The sequence below is a fragment of the Orcinus orca genome, chromosome 13 (genome assembly GCF_937001465.1).
Source record: "Orcinus orca chromosome 13, mOrcOrc1.1, whole genome shotgun sequence".
Classification (NCBI taxonomy): Eukaryota; Metazoa; Chordata; class Mammalia; order Artiodactyla; family Delphinidae; genus Orcinus; species Orcinus orca.
Window position 1 is genome coordinate 51,571,193 of NC_064571.1, and position 15,023 is coordinate 51,586,215.

Consider the following 15,023-nt stretch of genomic DNA (forward strand, 5'->3'; position numbering starts at 1 on the left):
CTGAAAGTACTTGTAGAAAATTACCCTTCAAGAGTGTAGAAAATGTCCTATCATCCCACTGCCTCACCAGCACTGTTATTGTGAGGTTTTCCTTTTATTGTTCGCCAGTATGATGGTGTTTAAAGGTACCTAATTATTGCTTAAGTTTGCATTTTCTTGATTACTAGTGAAGTTGAGCATCTTTGCATATGTTTATTGGCCATTTGCATTTTCTCCTATATGAACTGCCTGTTCATATCTTTTGCCTATCTTTCTGCTGGGTTGTTTATATTTTTCTGATAATTTTGTAAAGTTCTTTGTATTCTGGATGCTAACCCTTGTTAGTTGTATGTGTTGCAAATATCTTTCGCCAACCTACAATATATCTTTGTTTTAGAGAAATTTTAAGTTTATTATTGTCAAGTCTATCAGCTTTTCAATTTTGGTGTGCACTTTTTGTGTCCTTTTTAAAGAAAGTCTCCTCAATAGAATGTTATATTTTATTTAAAAATTTTAAAGTGTTGATTTTCCTCATTTGGATTTTTAATAAACCTGGAGCTGAGATTTTAATATGGTAATAAGCAAAGGTGTTATTTTTATCCACAAGGATAATCAATAGTTTCAGCATCCCTTATTGATTAATCCACATCTTCCTCCATACATTTTTTTTTTTTTTTTTTTTTTTTTTTTTGGCGATACGCGGGCCTCTCACTGTTTTGGCCTCTCCCGTTGCGGAGCACAGGCTCCGGACGTGCAGGCTCAGTGGCCATGGCTCACGGGCACAGCCGCTCCGCGGCATGTGGGATCTTCCCGGACCGGGGCACGAACCCGTGTCCCCTGCATCGGCAGGCGGGACTCTCAACCACTGCGCCACCAGGAAAGCCCTATATCTTTTTTTTTATCTTACTGTACAGGCGAGGGCATCTAGCACAATACTGAATGAAAGGCATAATAGTAGACATCCTTGCCTCATTCCTAACTTTAACTGGAATGTGTCTAATATTTCATCACTGAGCATGATATTTATTGTAGTGGTTGATAGATTTTACCTCTTATCAGATTAATAATATTCCCCCCTTTTCTCATTTGTCAAAATGTTTTGGGTTTTTATCAAACATATTTTCTATGCCTATTAATAAAATCATGTGATTTTTCACTTTTAATTTCTCAACATGGAAATTTCCTTTAATAGAGTTATCTAATATTTAGCAACCCTTGAAATCTGGGACAAACCCAAATGATAATGATATATTATTCGTTTAGCCTCCATTTTGATATACACTGTCACTACACTATTTCAGATTTTTTCCAATTACATTAATAAGTGAGATTGGTCTAAATCTTTCCATTCTTTTATTGTCCTTGTCTACTTTATTACTGGTGTTACACCAGCCACATTAAATGGGTTGAAGAACATTCCATCTTTTGCTAGTCTCTGGAATAGTTTGTAAAAGATTGAGATTTTCCATCACTTTAAAGGGGTAGAATTTACTCCTAAAATCATATGATGCTGACCTTGTTTTTGGTGAATAGGTGTTAAACTACCAATCCAATTTGGTGATCATTATAGATCCGTTCAGTTTTCTACATCTTCATGAGTCAGTTTTAGTAAGTATATATTTCTAGGAAAATTATCCATACTGATTTTTTTTAAATCTAATGTTATACAATTGTTCTTAGGGCTCTCTGATTTAAAACACGTTTTATTTGTAGTTAAGTGCCATTTTTCACGTCTCTCATTGTTTTATTGGGTTTTTTCCCCCTTGGTTGATACGAACAGATTTCTTTTTAGTCTATTAATCTTTCCAAAGGGTTAGCTTTTGATTTTGTTGATCCTCTCTAATGTATTTCTACTCTTATCTTTATTATTTTTTTCTCTCTACTCTCCTAGGTTTCTTCTCTCAAGGCAAACAAATTTTGCAATGTGTTTACAGTTAATCTGTTAGACTCTCATTTGCTTTATTTCTAAAATGAAAAATTAAAACTTAAACTCTATATATCAAGTTTTAATGTCTAGATGAGTGTTTATCTTCTCAAAACATCTCTATCAACAGCCCCTCATTTTACCTTTTTTTTTTTATTAAACTGCTTTTGAGTTTGCATTTTAAGTTCTAGCCAGAAATGGAATGAACATTGCTTTATAGTTTTCTGTTAACACAATTCTGTTGTTCTTTCACTACTTTCCTGTGTCAGCACATTAATTTTCCATCTTTTTTGTCTCTTTTTCTGGTATAATAATTTAAAGCTACAAATTTCTCTATAAGAAGCAGTTTAGCTGCATCTCATAAGTTTGATATGTTGCATTTTCATCATGGTTCAATTCCAAATAATTTCCAATTATTAATGTAATTTCTCCTTTGACCCATGTATGATTTAAAAGAGTGTTTTGTTTGTTTGATTTGGTTTTGTTTTGGCTCTCCAAATGTGTGTGTACATGTGGTGGGGCGGTGGGGAAAATTATCTCTTATTACTGACTTCTAAGTAATTCAAATGCATCGTTGTCAAAGAAAATGATTTGTTTGATAACAATTTGCTTTCCTTTGTGACCCACTTCTTGGTCAACATTTTTTTAGTGTTCCTTATTAAATAGGTGAATTTTCCAACCATTATGAAAAACCAACCTATTCAATAAGGAGCATTAATTTCTTTGTTCACTATTCCTTCTTATTTTTGGAGACTTCCTACTGGATTAAATTATCTTACTTTCTAAGGGAATTCTTTTGCTAAAACTTTGTTAATGGCTAATTAAATTTGTCTAAAAGTGTCTTTATTTTACCCTCACGTTTGAATGATTATTTCTGGGCACAGGATTCTAAACTGGCAGTTATTTTCTCTAATAATTCTGAAGATATTTTTACGAAGTTTTCTAATTGTTTTTTCTTTGAAGATAATATGTCTTTTTTTCTCTGTTTGCATTTAAAATATTTTCTTTTTTGGCTCTACAGTTTTAATTCACAGGTATCCAGCAGTGGATTTGTTATCCTTCCTGGAACTTGTTGAGATTTCTGAATCTGAGGATTTATGCCTTTCATAATTTCTGGAAATTATCCACATGTTATTTCATTGAAAGTTGCCTGTTCTCCATTTTCTGTATCTTTCTTTCTAGAATGCACATGTGATAGGTAGGTAGGCAGGTAGCTAGGTAGACAGACAAATGACACACAGAAACAGATCTTTGCATTCCATCATCCACGTTTCATCTCATGTACCAGTTGGGCATCAAAACACAAATTCCTTGTCTACCAAGTCCAGACAACCCTCTCCCCACTCCTCCCTTCTTCCCCCCCCCCCAAATACACTGACTTCAATTTACCCTCTTAGAATTCTGTTTACATTCACAACTCAAGGTTCCATCTGGTTTTCAGTTGTTCTACTGTAGGACCCTAGGAATTTCTTATATTTTCTAATAAGCTCAGCTATGCAATTAAAACAATAGTGGTTATGTTTTATAGACAATTTCTGGGTGATCTTTGGTGGAAATATCTTCAGGTTATCTAATTTATAGCATTTCAGGAAATGGAAGTCAAGACTTTCAATCTTCAAAAACATTTAATTATATTAATTAGTTTGAACCACTTAATACAGACACAGATGTTGAAATTTTTAGAAAATGTGCCTGCTACTAGAGTTGAACCAAAAAGAACTATCTAGTTGACCTGTTATTAAATAGAGTCAATTATCCAAGATTCTACTCTTTGCACATCTTATTAACTAATATTTACCTTAATATTTCAACTCCCTTGAAACTTTAGACTGATTGGGTAGTTTAAAGCAATTTTATTATTTGCTTTTACCAATTTGTTTTCATCATTCTTCTGTCTTGTGATAAACAGGAACAAAAGGAACTTGTCTATGTTAACTAAGATCGAGTACATTAAGAGACTATGAACTGACCTTGATTCTTTTCAGATGAGTGTTCTAGAAGTTGATACTGTTCTAGAACCATTACACTCAATCCTAAATTAGATCCAATAGTTTCACAGAGACTATGCTTTTAGTATGATCTGATAGTTCTGAGACCCAGGCTCAAATTCACCCACTCCTTCCAATCTTCCTCTTATATATTTATGTACTTTGGGATATTGGACATTTCATTCCTGTATAACATCTATAGTTATTACATCAACTATATCCCACATCTGTTTCCTGGTGATTCCAAGGCTTCTGTTTTTGCCTTCCCATGTATATAAACTCCTCCAGAGCAAGAAAAGTGCACAGGATTCTCTCTCATGATTCCTCACCATGGAGCTGGTGCACATGGTGACCAAAGGCAAACAAACAAAGGGGAAGAAAAGAACTGTTTGCCTGAACAATAACTTTATGTGAAATGGGAATTTCACTAATACCAATAAATAATAGGAATAAAAGCAATGAAAGTTTGTGAAACTATCCAAGTCCACAGTACTGAATTCCTACTGACAGACTGCCTTGCAGAAGGAAGGATTAAAGTGGAAAGAAAACCAACTCCCTATTAACCAATTGCAAAGTAAGAGAAAGTGGGAGGGAGGAAAGGCAGAGGAAGAAATAGTATTCCCACTGTAGAGATTCCCAAAGAGTCACTTGTAATTCTACCCTCAAGCCTTGAACTCTCAGACTTCAATAGCCATTCAAGAAATGTTTTTCTGAATATGTGTCAGGTACCAGCCACTGTTCTAGGCATTTGGTATACAACAGTAGACAAATCAGACAAAAATTCCTCCCTTCACAGAGCTTGCATTCTAGTTATGGGTAAAAGATAAATAAGTATATGAATACATAAATAGATAACATAAAGTGTAACATGTCAGAAGTACTATGAAGAAAGGGGTTAAGGGACTAAGTTGGGAAAATTGTCATTTTAAATAGGGTGGTTAGGGAAAGCCTCACTGAGAAAGTGACATGTGAGTAAGCAGCTGGATGAAAGAGCAAGCAAGAAGGATATCTGAGAGAGGAATGCTCCAGGAAGAGAGAATTGCAAATGCAGAAATATTAGGCAAGAAGGAACCTGGCATGTACAAAGAATAGCAAGAGATTACTGTGAAGAGAATGAGATAAGCAATGGTGTGAGCTGTCAAAATTGAGGTTAGAGGATATACGGGAAGGGAGAGTGGGAAGATCCTATAGGGTCCTGCAGGCCGTGATATATTGGGTTGGCCAAAATGTGACTTTGATTTTTAAGTAAAAATAAAAGACACACTTTTCATTTTCACCAAGAGCTTTATTGAACAATGTATTCATCCTTTTGTTCCACTACCTTCTGCCATTTTTCAGGCAACTTCATAATTCCATCTTCCCAAAACTTTTTATCTTTTTGAGCAAAGAACTGTTCCAGGTGCCTTTTACAGTTTTCCAGGGAATTGAAATTTTTCCATTAAGAGAATTTTGTAAAGGCTGAAATAAATGGAAATCCCAAGGTGCAATGTCTGGTGAATACAACAGATGAATCAACTTCCCAGCCAAGCTGTAACAGTTTTTGCCTGGTCATCAAATAACGTGCGGTCTTGCGTTATCCTGATGGAAGATTATGCATTTTCTGTTGACTAATTCCTGATGCTTTTCATCGAGTGCTGCTTTCAGTTGGTCTACTGGGAGCAGTAGTTGTTGGAATTAATTGTTTGGTTTTCTGGAAGGAGCTCATAATAGAGGACTCCCTTCCAATCCCACCATATACACAACATTACCTTCTTTGAATGAAGACTGGCCTTGATGCGGTTGGTGGTGGTTCATTTCGCTTGCCCCATGATCTCTTCTGTTCCACATTATTGTACAGTATCCACTTTTCATCGCCAGTCACAATTTGTTTTAAAAACGGAATGTTTTTGTTATGTTTAAGTAGAGAATCGCATGCAGAAATATGGTCAAGAAGGGTTTTTTTTCACTTAACTTATGTGGAACTCAGATAGCAAAGTGATTAACGTAACCAAGCTGGTGCAAATGATTTTCAAGGCTTGATTTGGATATTTTGAGTATGTCGGCTATCTCCCTCATGGTATAACATTGATTGTTCTCAGTTAATGTCTCGATTTGATCGCTATCAACTTCAACTGGTCTACCCAACCGTGGAGCATCATCCAACGAGAAATCTCCAGCACGAAACTTCGCAAACCACTTTGGACACGTTCCATCAGTCACAGCACCTTCTCCATACACTGCACAAATCTGCTTTTGCACTTCGGTCCCATTTTTACCTTTCTTGAAATAATAATGCATAACATGCCGAAAATGTTGCTTTTTTTCTTCCATCTTCAATATCAAAATGACCACACCAAAATTCACCAATTTTGATAAGTCTTTTTTTTCATTGCACGCTGATATGACAGCTGTCACATACAATCTAACAAAATTGTTTCGAATGAAGTTAAAGACAACTAAGTGTTACTAGAGCCACCTTACAGAAAAAACCGAATGAACCTTTTGGTCAACACAATACAAGAGGGTTTTTTTCCTGACTGAGATGCGGAGCCATTGGAAGGAATTTTGAGGCAGGTGTGAGGCAAATATTTCAAGCAGAAGAAAATGGCAAAAGGTGAAGGTGGCTGAGGTTAAGACTTTTCTTAGATGGGAGAAATTAAGGCATGTCTGTATACTGATGGGAAGGAAATGTATGAAAGAAAGGGGGGAATTGCTGTAGTGGCTACCTTCACTACAAGACAAGGAAAGAGATATGGCAGGGGTTGGAGGGACTGTTTTTAGTCAGGACCCTGGACAGTTCACCCATGGTAACAGGAGGGAAGGCAAGGTATATAAAGCCCATGTACAGGTGGGAGGATGGCTGGGAGCCATGTGAGAGCATGAGGAAGTCCTCTTCTACTGGTTTCATTTTCTCTGAAGTAAGAAGCAAGGTCAGCTAAGAAGGATAATAGGGAGGAAGTACTGGGAGTTGGAATAGAAAAAGAGAAGCGGCCTCACAGGGCTGTAGGAGTCAAATGGAGTAGTGATGACAAGAAGGTTCATATCCTAGCTCTGCCACATATTAGCCATGTGACCCTGGGTAAGTTTGCTAACCTCCTTAAACCTCAGTTTCCTCTTATACAAAATGGGGATAACAATACTGCCAACATCACTGCTTTGTGGTGTGGGTGAAAAGAGACCATGGAGAAGCAATCGTAAGCACTACTAAATGGCAAGCACTCGGTACACCTTGGCTGTTATCTGCTATTATACATTAGGCACTCGATGCCTTATCAATGAATGGATAGGTTGTGATATTTTATGTCCACTCTCTTTTCAGGAGGTTTGTTCTCACCAAGCTTCAAGTCATCCCAAAAGGAGCATTTTCGGGATTTGGGGACCTGGAGAAAATGTATGTACCTGAGCAGCGGGTGAATGCTTCACGTGGGCTATGGGCAGCAACCTCATACCACGTCTAGCACGATTCTCTGTGCTTAGGAACCAGAATCACACACTAAGCGAAGGTTTTGCACCTTGTCCCATTGTATTTCCTTACCACAGGTCCTAAACAGTAGTGTGAAGTCTTTCAGCATGTGGCCACTGAAATCAGCATAAGCAATTCTCACTTTTTTGGTATAAGGTGTTGCTCCCAAAGTACCTGTGAGTGAAAGTTTTATAAATCAAAGCCTATTTTCTCTGCTGACAGCCATTCTTTTTAAGAGGTCCTCTCTATTAATTAACTATTAATAGAGTTAATTATTATTAACTCTGATTAATTTTTAATTGACAGCAGGGCCTAACATTTGTGCTTTAGAGATTTTCTGGACTTCTTGTTCCTAAGCCATGCTGACAAGTGGTAAGTGATATATAAACATTCAAAAGTATTGGGAAAGTTTAGAGCACTGAGGGCGATCTCCTTTGAAAAGAGACTTTGTTAATGTGAACACTCGCTTTCTACTGGGCTAGTGTAATGTAGCGGTTTCCCCAAATAGGCTTTTCTCAAAGTAGGGTAGAGTAAGAAAAAACAGCAAATTCTTTCATGCTTAAGGTAACCCACCCTGCCTTTGAAGGTCCTTGATCCCATCCCCTAGGCTTTTAGGGATGGGAAAAGTGTTTTTCACCACAGCCAGAATCTAGAACTTAATGACAGTAAGTACAGCAATACAGGTGGATTACACAGAAAAGAATGGTTTTTTTCATTATAAGAATAAAGCAACGCCCCCCCCCCCCAGTTATATAAGCTTCTCCTTTAAGTCATTCAATTTTTGTCTTGGTTCCTTCACTGCACTTTTAAAAAGAACACTTGCCCAGGTCTGAGGAAGCGAGAAAGAAATCCATTAATGAAAGAAACACAAAGCAGAGAGAGTGGCAATGTGTTTGAGCAGTTATGCCAACTGCTTAGAGGAGGTTGGTCAGAATCCTGGGTCTGAGTGTTAATTTTAATATAAACTTACCGTGTAACCTTGATTAAATCACCTTATCTCTCAGAACCTTGGCTTCCTCATCTGTGTATTAAGGGAGGAGATTTTAAAGGGGGGGGGGTAGCTTATGTGATCTCTAATTTCTATGCGCAAGCTTCTCCCAGTTGGATGAGAGCCCAGTTTAAGACCTGAGTCTTCCATGTTTACAATTCTTGAAGACATTCAACATGCATAGGAACTGGGAGATGGGGCACTCATCTGAGCAGAGCTCACCAAGGAAAACAGGGAAGGAACAGAGTTGGAGAGCTTTTGGCTCAAGGTGTATTCCTGGATGGATCAGCCATTGCCCTGCCTGGAATTAAGAGACTAGGTGACTATTGGATAGGTCTCCCCCCATAAAAGTTCTGTAATTACGTAGAAATAATTCTAAAGACAGGAATCCCAGGTACCACAAATAATTCACCTTAATAAATTCAATCCAGCAAATGTGACTGACCTCTCATTGAGTACTCAGGCTACCATGAGACCTTCCTTTGGCGATAGCTAGTTGATCTGAGCTGACATAGCAATAATCCCAGAGACAGAACAGCTGGTTCAGAAACTCAGCTTCCTCAGACACAGGTTGTCCATTTCTACCTCATGCCTTTATTAGTCAGCCTGCATTGCCACAGATGCCAGAAAAATTAATCTTATGTTTTCAATACTGTTTATGTCCTAAGATTTCCAAAACATTCCGGAGCAGAGAACCCAGTACCGAACTGAACTCTGAACAGACTATTTGTACCCTTCAGTCCCTAGGCTCACCTTCATCCATTGTCTCACCTCCTATTCTTGGTCACTGATAAGCTCTCATCTCCTTTCCACATTTATGTTCTTCATTTATGTTCTTCCTCCAGTTTTTAACCAGTTTTCTGAACTTAATAAATATTGGCTTCCTCTTCAATATCTCCCTCTTCACAAATCACAAAATCCCTTTCACTCATTCTGCACATGTGGCCCAGTTTCACATATCCTTATTAAAAGGAAGGGGAGAAAGCTTTCTGGATAAATCCTGCTTTCCTTCCCTGCTACCATCCTCTCTCTTCCCCATCACTGCCACTCTTGAAAAAGCAGCCCGTGTTCACTGCCTCTCTATCCTTTCCTTTCGATCACTCCTCAGCCTGTCCTCTTGCTATTCAACCACAAATTCTCTAACACTAAATTACTCTGTCAAAGGTCCCAACAATACCGAAACTGTCAGAACTAATGACTTCTACTTTGTCCTCTTAGTATTTAACCGATAGGTAGCCATTGATTACACTGACCATTCATGCCATCCTTCTCAATACTCTTTCCCCTTTTAACGTCGGTGACACCACATCCTCCTGCCTGTCCTCTGAACCTTCCAGACTACTCCATAACCAGTTCTGTCCCTTTTCTTTTTCCTCAGTTGCTCCTCAAAAGTTCAGATATTCCAGGGTGCCAGTTTTGGCCATTTTCTTTTTTTATAGTCACATCCTCATTATTATTTATCAATTATATCTTACTACCAGGACTCCTAAACCTTCATCTGCAAACCCCACCTCTCTTCTGAGGCCATAATTCTTGTTTTGCAATGGAGGGAGTCCTCAATATCTACCCTTAAGTGAACCACAAGTGCCTCAAATTCAGCATATCCAGACAAACTCATTATCTTTACCCTTAAATTTCTCATCTTCCCATATTACCCAATGAATAACATCACCATCTGCCCAGCTTCCCAAGCAAGAAAATTCAGTCTCCCTCGACTCATGTGCCTTCTCTCTTTCTTCTGTGCAGGTGCTCTTCCAGTTCTATTGACTCCCTCTCAAAACTATCTCTGGAACCCTGTCCTCATCTTACTCCTGCAGCCAAGAGGTTTAAAGTCACTTGCATAGCCTACTGCGTGAGGCTGCTCTGCCTGCCCCAGCTCCAATCTCCCACCACTCTGTTTCCAGACCTGCTCTGCTCAAAGTCCCTTGCAGGGACTTTGGGTCCCTCTAGGGACCATCACTGCTATGGGTTTCAGTCTTAAGTCTCTGACACAGAAATCAAAGCTCATTATCTCCCACCATACACAGTCATACACAGTATACCCCACACTTTTGCCAGGTAGGAAGATTTGCCATTTCCCAAGCACTACCATTACCAGACATCGTATTGCTTATTTAGAATGTGATGGCTGGTTCTTTGGACAATGCCTGGCACGTAGACCAAAAAATAGGTGCAGGTGAAGGTATAAATGAACAAGTGAACAAATATACTTTCACACCAGTCTTATATAGATGCTGTCCTTCTGCCTAAAATCCCACTTGGTAGAAGCCTGCTTTTCCCCCAAGAGGCAGAGCAAATGTTTACCCCCCAACCCCCGTACAGCCTTTCCAGAACTCTCCCAGTGCTTCCAAACCATAATCTTGTGCTTGTAGTAGCAATAGCGTATTTATCAGATTGCATTTGGAGTTTACACGTTTTTCCAGATCCTTAAGATTGTTCTTTCAGAGCAAGGTCAGAGTGTAACTTAACTTTGTATTAAGTGCAACACCAAGTCCTGTTGTTTTATCTCCTGGCTTCACCTCTAATCTATCCGCTCGTCTCCTTCTCCAGCTACCATTATCTTGTCCTGGAAAACTGCACCAGTCTTCTACTTGTGCCTCCCCATCCACCAGCATGCTCTCCCCTCACCCTCATCCATTCTCTACACAGCAACCAGAGTGACATCTTCTAAATTCATACCTAATCATGTCACCTTCAACACCTGGTGCACCTGGTACACACGCACGTGCTCTCTCGCTCGCTCTCTCTCCCTCTCTCTCTCCCTCCCTCTCTCTCTCTCTCTCCATACCTTACTGCTGCTCTTAACATAAAAAAGAAACTAGACTGCTCACGTTTTGTCCTTTGCTCTACTGACTCTTCTTCAGTTCATAAAACGTACCATGTTATGCAGCCCACCATGGGCCTTGCTTGCTCCTTCTGACTACAACTTCCTTTCCACTCTGCCCTCTTAATTTAGTAAGCTCCTCCTCATTCTTCAGACCCTGACACCAGTATCACTTGCCCAGGAACGCTCCCCCTGACCTCCCCAACTAGGACAAAACCTCCTGCTAATATAATACACTCTCATATCACCACTAGACTCTAGGTGGTGACTATCATTTTAACACTCTTACACTTACTTATGTATTACTTGAATTAATCGCTAACTCCCCTATTGGACTGTAATTTCCATGAGCACAAGGACATGATTGCTTTTACTCATTATTGGATCCATGATGTCTCACACAGAGTCAGGTACCCACAATAAATATCTGATAAATGCACAAATAAAAATGAAAAAATATAAGTAGTTGGAGAGAGAAGATACCCAGATATAACAAGAAAATACTAAGTCGTAGGAATGATAATGATAACGGATGGTGGAGTTAACAGACATACAAACACTGGCTGAGACTCCGCTCTGATCTAGGCACTTACATGGCTATAGTTTAAAATCAAACCCAGGACAAAAATGTACAGGACAATATGTGCAAAATAAGTGATACAAACCCTGTATTTGTTCGGACTCTTTCTGTTGTGTGAGGGCAAAAGAAAATAAACCTCAAACAGGCTGAAGAAAAGGGAGTTTAATGGCTCATTTAACTTGATGGTCAGCGAGAAGGAATGGCTTTAGAAACAGCTCTATTCAGGTTTCAAGGTCCTTAGGACTCGGCCTCTCCCCCTCTCTCTGGTCTCCCTTCACTATGTTCGTTCCAGCCCTGAGCCCCACCCTTGGTGGCAAGAAAGCAGTAGCAGTCCTGCCTTCAAACATCATCTCAGGTTCTATTCAGGGGGAATGTGCTGCCCTTTTTCTTGCTCAATCCCATAAAAGTCTTAAGATTTAAGTCTGACTTGCTTAGATCACACAACCATCCCTGGACCAACCACTGCAGCTAAGAGAATGTAATGTTCAAATTGGCTGTGGCCTGGGTAACGGGCTCCATACCTAGAGGTGAGAACACCTACCCCAACCACATGGATTTGGAATGGGGGGAGGGAGATCCACAAACAAAAACTGAGGCCACTGATGAAAAAAAAAAAAAGTGGAGACTAGATGCTGGTAGTTGGGAGCAAACAATGAATGTCTAAAAAGAAAATTAGTCCTCTTCCATCCAGGAGAGAGAGGGCTTTGTGACCTGGGTAGTTGGGGATGTGCTACGTTTGATTCTTCCCCCTTCCTCCTGTTAGAATAATTGGAAGAATCCAGTAACTCTGCCCCAATCCATGCTAATCCATCTTTCATTAATCCAGCTTAACCCACCCGCCTCTGCTTCTATAAGAAGTCAAGAGGGAACGGAGTCTTTTGGTAGAAGTGGAGCAGGAGATTCTCCAATAGAAATGAAATGATCACCGTCACACCTTAGCTTTCCTCAGCATCACTCTCTCAAACCTCCTGACTCTTCACTGCTTTGGGACTGACTGGGGGAAAAGAAAATCATTAAACTCTCTGCAGTGTGAAGTGGCTCTTCAAAGTGCACTGTAAACTGTTTACCTTATCTTTAATTATCTTGGAGTCATATATCAGCTTGGTATAAAGTGTGAAGACTACACTAAATAGGGTGGGGGGGAGGAGGTGACAATGTGGTGATTTACGGTAACCAGAAAAGTTATGTATGGAAATGAGTGCAATTTAAAAACACATCTACGTGCTATTGTAACACTGGAGGGGGAAGAAAAGCCAGCGTATAATAAAATATCTTTGAAAATAGGAGCATGATGAATATGTAAATGAGACCAATCAACATCAGCTGAGATGTGGTATATGCAGATGAGGCGGCAATGAGCCAAAATGTGAAACAGCTCCCAAACCATAAATATGAACCATATAAAATTCATCTGAAATATTCATGATAACATAAGGACAAAAAGTATAATCAAGTGATTTATTCGCATATGAAAACGAGAATACTAGTCTGACACTCCAGCCTCCACCCCCAGATCACTGGGGGAAGAAAAGTTAATAGAGGGACTTGTAGAGGAAGACATTTATTGAATGAAAACGGTTGCAAGCACACTAAAAAAGCTGATATCCTCCAATTCTCAGTTCTTTGGGCTCACTCAGCACAGATAAAGGGAAAGGAAATAAGTCAGGTAACTAAAATACTAATGGCACCGGTGCTAGAAAATTTGGGTTCCAACCTGCTTTGCCTCCCTAACATTTCTGTAGGTCTGTTCCTACTCTGACCGTCTGTGATTCTGAGAGTTAATGGGCAAAGCAGCCTTGAGTCCCACTTACTGAAATAAAGCAAGAAAGAAAGGCTGATGATTCTACAGGCTCCTGATAAAGAACTGAAGGCCAGTGTTGGAGTGGCTGGACCTCTGAATGGGAAGAGGGGATCTGAATCCCAGGGCAAAAAAAAAAAAAAAGTGATAATGAGGTTCAGGTTGTACTTTAGAATCCTCTGGGGAACTTCTAAAAACTTATTTTAAAAAATAATGCACAAGCTTGACTGTCATTTCCAGGGATTTTTCATTCTATCTGTCTAGGACAGGGCCAAGGATTGATCATTTTTTAAAACTCCCTTGATGATGCTAACGTATGTTCACAGGTGAAAGCTACTGAGTGGATGATATTTAAGTCTGAATCCAATTTGTAGGAAGAGTATTCACCACAACACGTATAGTGTATCTACATGGTGTGGTTGAAAGAGAACAAACAGAGGGGAGGTGGTAGGAGATGAGGTCATAGAAGAAGCTGGGGTAAGGTCATGGAGAACCTTATAGGCCATGGGGAAAAGTTTGAGTGTCATAGTGAGCGTGATGGAAATTACATGGGTTATTTTGAGCAACTAACTATCTGACTTGGATTTGTTACAGTTCACTTGCACACACAGATTTTGATTGACTGATATTTTGTTAAGACTTTTTGTGTCTATATTTGTAGAGATGTTAGCCTGTATATTTCTTTTCTTATAATTGCTCTGTTTTGTTTTGTTATACTGGTGCTATAAAATGAGTTGGGAAATGTCCCCTCATCCTCTGTGTCTTGAAAGAGTTGGTTACAATAAGGAAAGAATACTTTTTTCCCACAAACGGTGCTGAATCAACTCGGTATTCACATGGGAAAAAAAAATAAACCTCAACCCTTACCTCATGTCATATACAAAATCTACCTCTGAACAGATCATAGTCTTAAATGTAAAAGCTAAAACTTTAAAACATCTAGAAGAAAATGTAGGAGAAAATCTTCACAATCTCGGGATAGGCAAACGTTTCTTAAATAGGACACAAAAAGCGTAAGATCAGATTTTATTGTGATGAAGTGAAAGTAAAATCTCTGCTCTTCAAAAGAACAGCTATAAGGAAAATGAAAATCCAAGCCACAGGCGGGGAGGAAAATATTTCCAAAACATGCTTCTGAAAAAGGACTTGTATTAAGAATATATAAAGAACTCTTAAAAGTGAAAAATAAGTAGATAAACAATCCAATTGAAAATAGGCAAAAGATCTGAATGGATACTTCCCAAAGGTACACAAATGGACAATAAGCACATAGAAAGATATCCAATATTAGTGGCCATTACAGAAATGAATTTTAAAACCTTAAAGGAATACCATTACATACCCATACCCACTAGAATAGCTAGAAGTAAAGACTCACAATATAGGCATTGGTGAAACTGCGGAGTGACTAGAACTCTCGTATGTATCTGGTGAGACTGCAAAATAGTACAACCCCTTTGGGAAGCAGTTTGACAGTTCCTTATAAAGTATTTATCCAAG

The 15,023-nt window shown here is 39.0% G+C and overlaps 1 protein-coding gene across 2 annotated transcripts in view; it reads left to right on the plus strand.

The window, feature by feature from the left end:
• Positions 1-15,023, plus strand: part of FSHR (follicle stimulating hormone receptor) — a 166,767-nt gene that overhangs the window by 59,034 nt on the left and 92,710 nt on the right. For both annotated transcript variants that reach the window (XM_004264960.1, XM_004264961.2), the window contains exon 2: positions 7,190-7,261. In XM_004264960.1, the coding sequence (XP_004265008.1) occupies positions 7,190-7,261 (72 nt within the window). The remainder of the gene's footprint in view (positions 1-7,189; positions 7,262-15,023) is intronic.